This window comes from Cynocephalus volans, chromosome 11, assembly GCF_027409185.1.
Source record: "Cynocephalus volans isolate mCynVol1 chromosome 11, mCynVol1.pri, whole genome shotgun sequence".
NCBI lineage: Eukaryota > Metazoa > Chordata > Mammalia > Dermoptera > Cynocephalidae > Cynocephalus > Cynocephalus volans.
Genome location: NC_084470.1, coordinates 31,407,531 through 31,421,866, shown reverse-complemented (window position 1 = coordinate 31,421,866; position 14,336 = coordinate 31,407,531). Strand labels below are relative to the sequence as shown.

Here is a 14,336-nt window from a genome sequence, read left to right as displayed (position 1 = left end):
ATTATTAGATGTCTTTATGCTCATTTATTGTGTATCATTTTCTAAGGACAGGTCTGTTCTTATTGCATACTTTTATGTTTTGTGTTTCTGCATCGCTTTGTGATTCCTGGATAAAAGGTGCTATTCAAATTTAAAGACTACTGTGTTAATTCCTGTGTAAATTAGCATTGACCAGGTCATTAGCAGAATAATATAATCAGGAGGCATTTTGTCTTATTTGTGTAAAATGATGGGGCAAACATATTTACAATATTTTATTCCAGTGCATCTTAATAGTGGTAATTTCTGTAACCTTTTGTTAGTGTTCTTTTCTCTTAGGTCAAGTTTTGTTTTGCCCAACGGTTTTCTTTTTTAAGAAAACCTAAACTTGAGCTGAAGTTGCATGGGCAAATGACGTATTTGTTCGTAGTTTGCTAGAATTTTTCTTCATATTTTATTTTGCTATTGTTTGTAAATTTGTACATACTAGAATGCACAGCCCATACTGAAAACAAGGCAGATTTCAGTGAAACATGTCAGGCATTACCAGTTTGAAGCAATTATTAAAATATCCAATATGGAATTTCTAATTTAACCTGTTACATTGCAAAAACCATTGTCACTATGAGATACTTATTTGTTTTTTCTTTTAAATAACAAATATCTTTTTTTATAAGTTTAAGTACCTCCATCAATAAATAGTAGAATTCTAACACAAGTAGTACATTTTGTCGTATTTGTATATTTCCTTATTGATTACATTTCTTATATTTTAATTCAAATATCATCTTCCATATTTCCCCATATTTGATCTTTCAAAAATGTAGTATCATTTGGGTTTTTTAGTAAAAATTACCTCACATTTTTTTTTTGTTTTTGATGCTGTTTTGTGTTTTCTTATCACCTTTTCTTTCCTTTGCTCAAGGCTTGGGTTTGTGTGTCAAGATTCATGGTTGCTCTCCTCGCTTTTGACTAACCTTTCTGGTTTGTGGGTGAAATTTGGGTGCTATTAGAGAAAAATATTTTTATTGTGTTTCTCCTGAACTTGACTTCCCCCAGGAAGTCATCATTTCCTATAATTTATCTTGTGATTTACCTTCTGCTTTTCTTAGATTTCTAATGTAAACAGTGTGTCTTAGAGTGTATTGGTAGCTTTAAAGAACTTAATTTGCATGTTTCCTTATCTCAGTACTTGTGCTAACTTGTTGCTTTTTTATGTGTAACAAAATGTTTATCTGACTGATTTTTCTCTTTTTCACTACCTGTGTATTCTGAAAAAAAAAATTCATAACACTTTTGTTCTTGCTTAGTGATTCTGCCTTCAGGGTGCTAAAATTGTAGTGCTAAAACCTAAGTCATGTAAAGTACATTTCTATTTGGAGCGACATTTGTAATGCTCATTTTTATATGAACTATATTTAATAGAATATCTAAATAAGATGATCATACTTATGTGATGATGACCATTTATCTAATTGGGTAACTTATCCTAGATTACAGCAGAAATATTTATTGCTACAACAGATGTATTTACCAACCCAAACTTTCTTGCCTTTCGCCCGGTAGAAATTATTTTAAGAATGATGGCATCTTTCCCTTTGCAGTTAAGAAGTCAGATCTATTTGAAATGACCTAAATTTTGTTTAATTTGACCACTATGTGCCACGTATTTCTTCCTCCAAAGTGTTCCATGGCTCAGAAGTGAAGGAGTTTTTACTCAACCTCCCACTGGTACAGAAAGCTCTAAGTTCTTTTAATGTTGGCTCTTAATAGATTAGGGACCACCCTCCTTTGAGGATAAATATTTGGGGGAGCGCTTCAAGGCTCCCGGTCTTCATTGCTCTGCAAATGTTTCTGCACCCTGCGCGCTTCTCCGGAGAGATCTACCTCCCGACTGTCCCCTTCAGCCACTTCCTGAATTCTCTCCACCTCAGTCCTCAGCGCCTGTGACCTGCACACCGAGGCCCCTTTCCTGCGGGGCCGGTGCGGGGCGTATTCCTTCTTGTGGCTTGTGCGGCGTGCGGTGGTTGGTTTCTTCCCCCCGGCCCTGACCCCGTCCTCCCCGTCACTTTCAGTCCCCCTGCCCCCCATGCCAGCCCTGCCCCTCCTCGCCGCCCGCTCACGGTCGCACACCTGCCCCTGCCACCCGCGCGCCGCGCGCTCCCCTCCCCGCCCTGGCGGACGCTGCCCGGGAAGCCCCCGCTCCTCCTCCCCTCCGCGCCCGCCCTGGCGCGCCTGGCGGCGGCCGGCGCTGGCCCTCGCGCAGCGCCCTGTTATTCTGCGTATTGTGTGTAACAAATGTCGGGCCGCCTCACTCTAATCAAGCTCATTACAAATTCTTGCGCGCCCGGGCCGGAAACCGTGCGCTCCCCCCCTTCCCGCACTCATTCACTAGTTACTTGTCTGTCGGCTTTTTAACTCGCCGCCCCCACCCCCTCCCCCAATCCCGGCCCTCCAGCCCGGGTTTTAATCCCCATCCCTTTTCCGCCTTCTCCGTGCACCCTGCTCCCCCCCCCCCCCCCCCCCCCCGCCTTCCTCCTCCGCTCCGCACCCTCTTCCTCCTCCTCCTCTCCCTCCCCCGCCGCCGCCACCGCCACCGCCGCCACTTTCTCGCTCGCTCCCGCTCCCCGGACGCGGCGGATGAGCCGGCCCCGCTGGGGAAGGCTCCGGGCGGCGGCGGGCGGCCGGGAGGAGGCTGCGTGCTCGGGGCTGGGGCTGCGAGCGGGGTGATTTTGTATTAAAATGAGGAGGAGGAAGAAGCGGCAGCCACAGCGGCGGCGGCAGCGGCAGCAGCAGCGGCGGCAGGAGCAGCGGCGGCGTGGAGGGCTGCAGCCCGGGCGGACGCGCGGAGCCGAGCTGGGCACGGCGGCGGCGGCGACAGCGGCCGGGATGAGTCAACTAATAATTTAATGGGGGCAGAGACGGCAGCGAGGGGGAGAGCGAGCGAGGGAGAGAGAGAGGAACAGCCCCGTCCGGGGACTCGCGCTCACACGCACGCACACACACACACAGACGCACACACACCTCTCTCCCTGTGCCACCCTGCAACAATCGGCCTCGTCACAACAACAACAGCAAGAGCCGCCCTGTAGCCTGCCCGGGGACCGAGCGTAAAGCCAGGGCGACTCCGGAGGACGCTTCCCACCCCCCTCTTTCATTTCGGGAAACTCCTGATCAGTTTTGTTGGGGTTTCTGGGTTTCTTTTCCCCCAAGTCCTAGTGCCATTGTGGTGCTCGTTGTTTACCTCGGACTCTGGCTGAGTGAGAGCTTGGCGACTTTTTGGGGGGGAGGGGGACGGGAGTTTGTCGCTGCCGACGCGGTCGAGGTGGCTGGGGGTGTCTTCTGATCTTCCCCCTCCCCCCAGCCCTCTCCGTCACTCACTGGGCTCCCCAGACGCTCGCAGCCCCGCGTCAATGGGCAGGGAGAGGGTCCTCGGGGCTGTTGTCAGTGAGGGCGGAATCAAAAGTGGCATCTTAGTGCCTTACCGGGGCTTTTTTCGCGACACTGTGCCCCTCACCCTTGCTGTCCCCCTGTAGATGCCCTCGTTGGGGGTGCGAGGCTGCTGGGGGGAAAAAGTTTAAGGTTTGTCAATATTAGTCGCAATTGTTGGGGAGGGGGTAGGGGCGATCGGAAGGGCAGCGAGGTGGCCTTCCCCTCTCCGCGTTCTCCGGGGTTATCGGAGAATAATATTGCAAGTGACAGCTAGAAGTAGACTTTCTGTCCTCACGCCGAAGAACCCGAGCGAGCCGAAGGGAGGGAGGGAAGCCAGGGGGACCTTTTTTCCCTTTCTGGACACCTTGTCCGCAGTGATTTTTTCCCCCTTTTTAAGAGATTCCTCAGTCACCACCTCGCCTCCCCAGCACCACCACAGTGTACAGCTCACAACGGGTTTTGCTTTGTTTTTACGATTTCCCCCCAACGAATCACTTGTCAGATCAATTTTATCTTCCCCCTCCTCCCTGCTTCCTACTCTCCCCTCCTCCCCATTGAAAACCCAGTTCTGTGAGATTAGGCATTTTACAAACCATATATGTTGTTTTTCGAATTGTGATTTTTTTTTTTTTTTTTTTAAACCCTCATGGCTACTCTTCTAGACGTTTATTTCTGCCCTTCCCCCGCTTAGGGTGGCGGGGGTAGGGGAAGAGAAAATAATACAATTTCAGGGGAAGTCGCCTTCAGGTCTGCTGCTTTTTTTTTTTTTTTTTTTTTAATTAAAAAAAAAAAAGGACATAGAAAACATCTGTCTTGAACTTCTCTTCAAGAACCCGGGCTGCAAAGGAAATCTCCTTTGTTTTTGTTATTTATATGCTGTCAAGTTTTGAAGTGGTGAGTTTCGGGTCGGTTTTGCTAATTTCACTCAGTAAAACTGCAGTGTTTCTGTTTCTAGATAGTACTTTGCTTCTTTGTCTCTTTAAAAGGTCACAGTAAAATCTTGGCCTGGATCGTGCCGGCCATATGGAATGGATAAGGGCACAATCTCTTAAAATGTGATTATGAGGTTCTGTGGGGGTGAGAGAGGCGATCCAGCAAGAAACTTATTGTAAAGGATCACACATTGCAGAAAATAGATTCTTGAAACCGAAATTTCGTGCTTTTCTTTCTTTTTAAAGGAAATAATTGCTGTGACTGAGTTCAGTGTTTTATTCAGTAATTATCACACATGGTCTTAGTTTATGGGTAGAGAAATGGGATTTTCAGAAAGTAGCTTTCTTTCTGTGTGCCAACCAGACGTTACACTAAAATGGGTTTTAAAATGTATAACTCACAAGAAACTCTCTAGCCTGGCATCTGTTGAGACCTTAGTTAGTTCCCGCTGCTGTCAGCCCAGGCAGGCCTGTTGGAGGTTGCTCTTTTCAATTCCAAGCTGAGGTTTGGTGAACTTTAGCCTTGGGCATAGAGTTTAAATGACTAAATTGGGTGTTTTATGTGCATGTAATTTTGCTTTATAATGTGAAGCTTTTTACAGGATGACTTAGTGTTTAATAGACTCTTATAGTATTCAAAGGATAATTTTGCATGACCTATATTATGTTTAGAATGTCAATACATTAACTAAATTATAATCTATCACTTTCATTTGCTGTAGAGCATATAGTGCTGTTAAGCCTCATGATTACTTAATATGTTTTGTAGCATTAACTTTGATGCTGTTGTCTACTTTCCTCCTTTTTTTTCCCTCTTAAATTGCCCTGAGAATTAAGGATTTTCTTTTCAAATCATGTCTTAAAATTCGTCTTCTGCTGTAGGGTAAGGAAACCAATTTCAGAAAAAGCAGCTCTGTATTATAATCCACATGAAACATTATAAAGAGTGTTTTGAATAAGTTAATAATCATTGCTCTCTAATTTTGGCTTTAGACTGCAGTTTAATATAATGGAAAAAAGTAATCTTGATAAAAAGTGGTTAAAAGCACATTTATTGTTAATGAACCTCATAACCAAAAACAGATGGGACCTCGATCAACGGTAAACCTTTAGTTCTCAGCGTGCCACTCTGGAGTACAAAGATAAATAGCCATTATTATTTCTCAAACTTTGTAGTTCTTCAATTGGCATTCTTAAGGTTGCTTTTAAATATCCAGATCAACATTACTGCCTCCTCCCTTTTCTTGATTATATGGGATGAAGTAGTCAGTGGTTGAACAGAGGAAAAAAACGTTTACAGAAAAGCCATACTAATACAAACTGGCTTTCAACAAATCAGACCTAAATAGCTTCAGTATAATAATTTCTTCAAAAATAAAATGTATGTCAAATTACTAAACAGCTAGGAGAAAGTGACAATTGTCACATTCTTTCTGGTGTTCCTGAATGTGATCCACTTAGTGTTGGTAAGCTCAATACTTCAAGTAACATGAAAGTTCATAAAATAATTCTACTCACCTGTTCTTATCAATTCTAGTTAAACCTTTATTTTAGAAGTGGCTTTGATATTTTACCAGTTACATCACTGTAAACAGTATGAAAATGGATATCTAATATATAACTGAAAATAATTCTGTTAACTTTTTTCTGAAGGTAATTACAATGTTAACTTTATTGCATACTGAGATTATTTTTGAGTACTGGAGTTGGGTTTTACTATTAAAGATTTTTTTAAATAAGTGAGTTTGGCATTTCAACCTAATGTGTATATCACAAAAAATTTTCACATTTTTTGGTATTTAAGTGGATAACAGCATTATATAACTAATGGACACCTGAATATTAACTCTGAAATGCATGACTTGTAATGTTTCAATATATGGAATATTTGAGGAACCCCTCCACTTCTTCCTGTTTGCTTAGGGGTGAAATGATCCAATCACATGTTTGGCTCAAGACTTGACTAGATCTTTAACAGGTCACATAACTCTCAAAACTTTGCTGGTAGAAAACTTTTTCTAAAGCATTGACTTGTAAAGCCAAGGGGGAGTTTAAAAAGCAGTTATGTTTCCTACCTTCTCTTGAGATAGTATATGTATTTTTTCTCATAAAAATTGAAATATATGTAAAAATATAAATATATACATTAGACTTAACTAATATTTTGGGCTGTGGTAATCTTTTCAGCATTTATTAGAGTTGCTATTGTAATCTGTAGTGAGTTTTTAATTTTTAAAAATTGGGACTACATAAATACAATTTGTTATTTTCTTTTTAGCTATACTTGTGATTCTTGTTCTAAAAAGACCATTTTCCCCAACTTAGCTTTGTTTGTAGATGACAGATTACCTTTTTATTCATGTGAATTGGTAAGTTTCCATAAACTATTCTGCTAATTTGAACAGAAATGTAGTGCTGTGTCTAGAAATATAGTAACATCTGTATTATATCTACGTAAGCAATTTTATAAATACATTATATGTGTGGAGAGAGAGATCTAGAGGTAAAACATTTACATGACACACATATATAGATACAGACCCCCACCAAATCATAACGTCTTCTTTTTAAATTCTGGCAGGTGATCTTTAGACAGTGACTGAGTATGGATCATTTGAACGAGGCAACTCAGGGGAAAGAACATTCGGAAATGTCTAACAATGTGAGTGATCCAAAGGGTCCACCAGCCAAGATTGCCCGCCTGGAGCAGAATGGAAGCCCACTAGGAAGAGGAAGGCTTGGAAGTACAGGTGCAAAAATGCAGGGAGTGCCTTTAAAACACTCGGGCCATCTGATGAAAACCAACCTTAGGAAAGGTAAATACTTTCGAGCCAAATCCTGGAAAGCTGCATGCTCTAGTGTCTACCTAAGGCCACGTTGTGTGGAAGTGGCGTGACTAAACGTGCTTTGTATGTTCTTTTGCTTGATTTGCTCTCTGGTCTGAAATTATTTACATTTGGGTTAAAGTGTCAACCACGTTTTGAAAGTGTAGGCTCTGTGCTTGGGTGGAGCATCTCACTTTACCATAGACTGGAATCATTGGACTTTTTGGATGATAGGGACTGAATTAAATATAATGGTCTTAGTTTATACAAGGTCCATTTGTTAGGTGTTAGTGTAGCAGAGGATATGCAGGTGGCTGTTGCTGAAACCAACCCTGATTAAGAATAAGACATACAGGTTGTTTGAGAACACCCCTGGCTTTTTCATAAGATTATTAGTTGTAAGGCAGTTTCAGAGATGACAGAAATCTTATGTAAGATGATGTAAAAGTTTTGTGATGTCATGTTTTGTGGTTTATTTTCTTAAGTGCAAATTCATTATTTAGTAGTGAAAAACCTGATGATCCTAATTTTTAATTTTTGCTATAATTGGGTATTTTTGATAAAGGATTTGGGCCAGTTTATAAGGGGAAGATGTGTAACTGTATGACTCTTTTTTTAAACCAATGTTAAATTGATGAACTTTAACAACTTTGTGTTTGACACTGTTCCTGTAAAGCGGTGCCTACTTTAATCTGTGTATAATGTGTGCCCCTCATAAGGGACCTTATTTTGTCTCTGAATAACATGTATAGGAATCAGATTTTCCTTACATTTGCTAAGCAATGGATAAAAATGCCATCTTTTAGCCACCAAGAATATTAAATAGATAAAGTTAGAAGGCAGAGGAATTTCATTGTGTTTGATGCATAACATTTATCATACAATCATTTATTTTTTCCTTGGTTTGGCGAAAACAAAGAATATATTGATCCTGAAAATGAACAGACACAGCAGTCCGTATTGTTAGATCTTTATCTATTAAAAATGGAAAAACAGCACTTCAGCAAATTCTTTGGCCTCTACTCATGATTACCCTATTTATTGATTGTTTGCCAAGAATGTATGCATCTTAAGAAAGCCAGGGTAAGAGCATTAAAAATATAATTTATTACAGCTTTTCAAACAGAGTGCATTAATATTGTACTGTGAAGCACTGGGGCTCTATAAAAAAGACTTTCTGACGCCTGCAAACATATAAGTTCCATAAATTCCTAAATAGGAGATTTCAGCTGTCTCTGGTATTATGTGATATTTGCACAGCAAACTTTAATGCCAGGACAGTTTTAGACAAGGATTCTACAGACTTCACTGCTCCTTATGGCAGACGTGCTGTTTACACAGGCTCATAAACCTTCAGCAAAAGCTTCTAAGACTGCCTTCAGGTTTAAATCATGCGGTATTTTTAGCATTCAGCAGTGACCAGTTCTCTCCCCTTTAAATGCTGGAAGGTTATAAAGTTGCTGTAGTTGGAAGTCTCGCCAAACGCTAGCACGAATAATCAGTTCAGAGAAGGCTCCTGTTCAGCATTACTCCCAGTAACAGGAGGGCAACCGTGACAGTTCGCTAGAAGATTTAGCAGTTAGATTTGTAATTAGATGATACTATTATTACTTTATCTGTAGCCACCTTTATTATCTATAGGGTACCTCTAAATTTGATCTAAATAAAACCCAAAATAAATGTAATATATTTCAGTAGTTTGAAAAGGCTACAGATATGTCATATGTCTGAGGAGTTATTTCATAGTTCTGAGGAGTAGCATATAGTAGAACACATCTGTTTTGTTCTATCGGAAGAAAAATCCATGTGTGTGTTTTTGCTGTACTAACCCAACTCTTTGAAGACAATAATTTCACTTCCTCCTTGAATGCTTTTTTTTAATGTATTGCATTCATAGTGACTTATTTTTAAAACGTAGTTTAATTGTAGAAGGGTCTCTGCTTATGCCAAACAACAAAATTACTAAAGCCTTTGGGTGCATTTTTTTTTTTTTTTCCCATCTTATTTTTCATGTGTGTGGTTGCTGTTTGACAGGTGCTAGATAAAAATTGTGGCTGAGATGAGAGAGCACTACCAAGAAAAAGGGGTTGAATGTTTTTATTTGTTTAGGAGATGTTGCCAAAATACCTTCAAGCCAAGGAAGAAATCACCAGTTTGCATATTGCTGTTTTTGCTGTGGTCTCCCCAAGTCATCTTCTGATCCTTGACGGGTTCTCTCTGGTATAAAACAGCTGAATGAATGACAAAAATATTGGCAAGCTCTGCGGCTTGTTTTTCATGCCCAGCCTGTTGGTACCTCTGAATGAGTTTGTGAGCTTTTCTAAGTAAACCTAAAGGGGTTTATTTGTCAGAGCTAGAATCTCCTGTGAACAGTTCAGTAAAGCTTTGGTGAAGACACACATGTAGAAAAATGTAGCTGTTTTATTGGCAGCTTTTGTTCAGCAGAAACAAGCAAGTAGAGAATTTTTAAAAGGCCTCCCTAGTGTCAGTAGGAAATCCTGATTTTTAGCTACGGTTGGTATACACTAAACATCTTCAGAAGTTGGTAGGATTCTGTGAATGCAAAGGACAGAGCTTAAAGAGGCTTTTCTATTGTAGGACTAATTGGGGATCCTGGGTGCCCTGTTAAAGTAACCCTTGTCATCATTTATGCTAAAGATGATACCCTCCTGGCAGTTTGCCATAGTATAATTCAGATGCATCTGCTTTTAACCCTTTTCCGTTATCATTGGAAGTCTGGCAGTAGGCTGCGTGAACACCTTGAGTACCACAGCATTCCGTGATTTCAGTTTCTAGAAGAAGTCTCCTTTCTAATAGTGGTGTGGCCCATGCTTATTAATCATCTGGCTACTGAGTTATTATGTTGGATTAAAGTAAATAAAAAGAATGCATCAAATCTTTGTCGTTTCCTTTATCCTAATATGTCCTGATGAGGCCAGTTTCCTTTTCTCTCATTTTTATCCCATTTACTATAACAAAGATTGTTCATCCTAAAGACTTCTGGTTACTATGATATCTTTGTAGACAGGTAGATTAAATGAGTAGTTACAAAAAATAAATGTTATTTATCTACATTGCGTGCATATTGAAATTATGTATTATAAATATCAGTTTGATTAAGTTTTGTGTTTCCTTTATGGAACTAGTTAGAGTAAATATCTAAAAAGGGAAGAAAATGATAATTTTATAGTCAAAGATAATTTGTTTGGACACAAACAGGAAAAGTTTATTATTAACAAAAGCCTGTAGGCAGCAGGGAGGTGGGTTCTTCTGAAGACAACTGTAGGGGGTTGTGTTTGCATACTGTATACTACACAGCAAATCAGACAAGACACACTTATTTCTCTCTCATCAGCATTGTTATTTGATCAAAAAGGTAATTCTGCATTCATTGCTTTTGGAAAATGCACTGTTAAGATTAGAACAGAGTCCAAGTTACCTTAGGACCAAGTTCACATTCTATTTAAATATTTGTCTGACAACTTAAAAAAATAAAAGGATATATGTATTTTTGTGTGTATGTCTGTATTTCTGTACTCAGTCTGCCTTGGAAACAGTCTCCCCTTCTTTCACTGTTGTGAAGATTTATTTTCATTGCTTAGTTTTTCCTCCCCCCAGATCGTATTTCTGAAGATTGTTGGTTTTCTGTCTCCTTTTCTCTGTCTTTTCGGTAGGAACCATGCTACCAGTTTTCTGCGTGGTGGAACATTATGAAAATGCCATTGAATATGATTGCAAGGAGGAGCATGCAGAATTTGTGTTGGTGAGAAAGGATATGCTTTTCAACCAGCTGATAGAAATGGCACTGCTGTCTCTAGGTTATTCACATAGCTCTGCTGCCCAGGCCAAAGGTAAATAATATATATGTGGGGTTGGAAAAATTGCTTGGCATTCTTTGTTTACCTTGTAGAGAAAGCACTGAATATTTTTATTCAGAGAACTGTAGCCGGTGTGTTACATTGGTTCCTTATAGACTGTGACTTTAAAAAATTGGCTTAATTCAGTTTGGTTTAGTTAACACACATTTTGCTCATGTGGAATGTCGAGGTAGATTTTTTTTTAAATTACTTCAGCTGAATCATTAGTATGCTTATTGACCTTAATAATCTGCTCCACTGAGGACCCACAAGGAAGTGAGGAGCGTATTTGAGCAGATGGACTGTTGAGAGTCAATTTGCATTTATGACTGAATATCTAGTTCTGTTTCTTTTATTCTGTTTCTGATGGTTTTATGGGCTGTAAAGTATTTTTCAGTGCTGATTCCCACTGCAATAGAGAATCTTATCTAAATCGTAAAGCCATTTAGAACTGGTTCGGCTATGTCTTATTAGAACTTCTTGTAAGTTAGGAAAATGTGGCCCAACACATAGGTTTTATTGATGGTGTTTTATTTCCAAAATAATAAACAACCCTACAGTCATTTACATAATTTCACTATTTGGAAGGCTAAGCTGTGAATATTTTCATTGACCTGTCTTATAGAGGGAAGGGAATCACTCAAACAGAAATAATATTATATTGATTGTGGTGGGGGCAATGGGAAAAAAAAAAAGAAACCACCTTCTACTAGATATATTATCTGAGGGTAAAATATTCAATGACATATTCTCTTCATCTGAAATAGGGCTAATCCAGGTTGGAAAGTGGAATCCAGTTCCACTGTCTTATGTGACAGATGCTCCTGATGCTACGGTAGCAGATATGCTTCAAGACGTGTATCATGTGGTCACATTGAAAATTCAGTTACACAGGTGAGTCAGGACAGCAATTCTAGGGCAAAACGTTCTTCTTACCTGGTCTTTTGTAATAAAGCGCCTCTGGTGAACCTTCAATTTTTATTTACCCTGTGTTTCAGAAAGATTAATTCAAATTGATTATGTTACCCTAGGCCTTCTGCTTTTTTTTCCTAATTTCAGTGTATAATTTAACAGCATCTTCCCCACCCCAAGTTTGTAGGTTTATGCAGGTTATCAAAGGACAAGACTTTTTACATTTAATAAATTAAATAATGCATACAAGAAGGCATTTTACATAAAGTTTACTTAAGGAAAAAATATTTTTTGCATATCATGAACAGTGCCATCTGTGTACATTTTGTGAAAGAATGCCTTGTTCACTATTGCCGCATCTTATTTATTTATATATTTTTTACAATTTTAATTCGTATGAACAGAGTAATGAAAAGAAATCAGTTAATACGTTAAAATGCTTTTCATGCTGGCTTGTGAGAAGGCAGTACACCTTAAATTGTCTTCCCAAGCGCATCAGAGCAGGAAGGTAGAAGTAACATGAAAAAATAGCCACCACAGGCAAGCTGATGTATAATTCATGCATCGATACAGCAGATGTGTTGTATAAAGTAATTAACTAATCGGAACAATCAGGAGACCGAGAGCAATCTCCAGATGCATCTGTTTGATGCGCAAAATGAAATCTGTCTGTCTTAAAGGAATGTTCTGCAGCGGGATGCAATCTTGTAATAATCCCCTTTCTAATCTATGTCTCAAATAGTTGCCCCAAACTAGAAGACTTGCCTCCCGAACAATGGTCACACACCACAGTGAGGAATGCTCTGAAGGACTTACTGAAAGATATGAATCAGAGTTCGTTGGCCAAGGAGTGCCCTCTTTCACAGGTACTTAGCATAGCATGTAATAAATCCTAAGACATCATGGGCAGCCCCGATTTGAGGTTTGATGGGGCTCCATAGTCTTAAGCAACTGGTATCTGAAGCAAGAATCTGCCAAAAATGCAAAGTGACTTGACTGCGGGTGACCTTTTAAAATATGCCTGATTCATTCTGAACAGAGTCTTTACGCGTTTTCTCCCTTGGGAAAAAAAGCCAAAGGATTGTTTACAGGAAAAAACAGTTCAGAAGACTACGTTGGCTAGTTTTTAGATTCTAGTTTTTAGATGGGTCTTCTGAGTGCTCCGAGCATGGTAGCTACATTCTCCTGAGGGTTTTTATTTAAGAGTCAAGATGGTATAACTTCCATGAAGCTTCAGTGAGGGGGAATGGCAGTGTCAGAGTTAATGTGCAAAACTGCACCACGCTATCTGAATAAAAAAAGTATAGTTCTCATATACTTTGTTCATTACAAAAAAACTGAAAAGAACGTGTTTAGTAAAATAATTATAAAAATAAGAACAAATATCTTACCTATAACTAAAGGTTGAATGTTATTGATCATTAGAATTTTGTAACCAGTTTTGTGGCATTGGTTTTTTGTTTTGTTTTAAGTGGAATCTTTTTTTTTTTTTTTTCCTCTGAGATGCCTGTCATGCCATCAGGGACTTTTGAAATAAGACATAGGTTTATTATTATTGTACTTGATTTTTTAGAATTTTGCTGGAAGGCAACTAAAACTCTAGGTGGAGACTGCCCCAGTTCCTGAATTTAAAACCAAACATTTGTGATAATGCTCAGCTGATTTCAGATAAGAATGAAAAAGGATGCTGTGAACCTGGGCTTAGTGGGCTGCATGTGTGGTCTCAATGTAAATGGGTTATAATGCTGTCCCTTCAGTGCCCAAACCCATTTTAAGGCCATTTCATGATATATTATAACTGAAGTGCTGGTCGAAATTGATTTTTACTTAATTTTTACGTTTTTTCTTTTAATTCAAATTTAAAATGTAATACTGAATATTAGTCTGGTCATTTGAAATTGAACTCTGATTCTGCTATAAACATTTCTGCAATTGAGAGAATCTGTGTGTTTCCAGTATATTCTGAGTAGTAGATATTCTCAAAATGTATTTCTAATGTGAGAGTTATGAAGATTACTGGGTACCTTTGGAAAGAAGCTTGTGGGATTTTGTGCTCCTGTTTCATGAAAACTCCATGCATTTCAAGTTTGCTGCATTACAGTTCAACAGCTTTACTTTGATATTTGTTAACAGTTTTAGGAATGAGACAAATGAATTAAATTTATAATTAATGACGGTATTCTAAATTCTTCTAAGGCAAGCTATAGCCACAGGTTAAATATTGTCTATATTGTTGTGTCCATTGCTTGCAATTCACCTAATCTCTTTGTGTTCCTTCTCATACCTTTGGAATGGAGAGGATATGAATGTAGAACCATCGAATAAAAGTAATTTAAAATAATTACACATAGTTAAAGCAATAAGATGGTAGAATGAAGAAGGGTTGACTCTTTCTTCTG

The 14,336-nt window shown here is 39.2% G+C and overlaps 1 protein-coding gene across 2 annotated transcripts in view; it reads left to right on the top strand.

Moving 5' to 3' along the window:
• Positions 1-2,571: 2,571 nt before the first annotated feature.
• SATB1 (SATB homeobox 1) overlaps positions 2,572-14,336 on the top strand; it is a 76,914-nt gene continuing 65,149 nt past the window's right edge. For both annotated transcript variants that reach the window (XM_063114196.1, XM_063114197.1), the window contains exons 1-5: positions 2,572-4,305; positions 6,925-7,159; positions 10,843-11,019; positions 11,793-11,919; positions 12,680-12,803. In XM_063114196.1, coding sequence (XP_062970266.1) covers positions 6,949-7,159; positions 10,843-11,019; positions 11,793-11,919; positions 12,680-12,803 — 639 coding nt within the window. In that variant the 5' untranslated portion in view covers positions 2,572-4,305; positions 6,925-6,948. The remainder of the gene's footprint in view (positions 4,306-6,924; positions 7,160-10,842; positions 11,020-11,792; positions 11,920-12,679; positions 12,804-14,336) is intronic.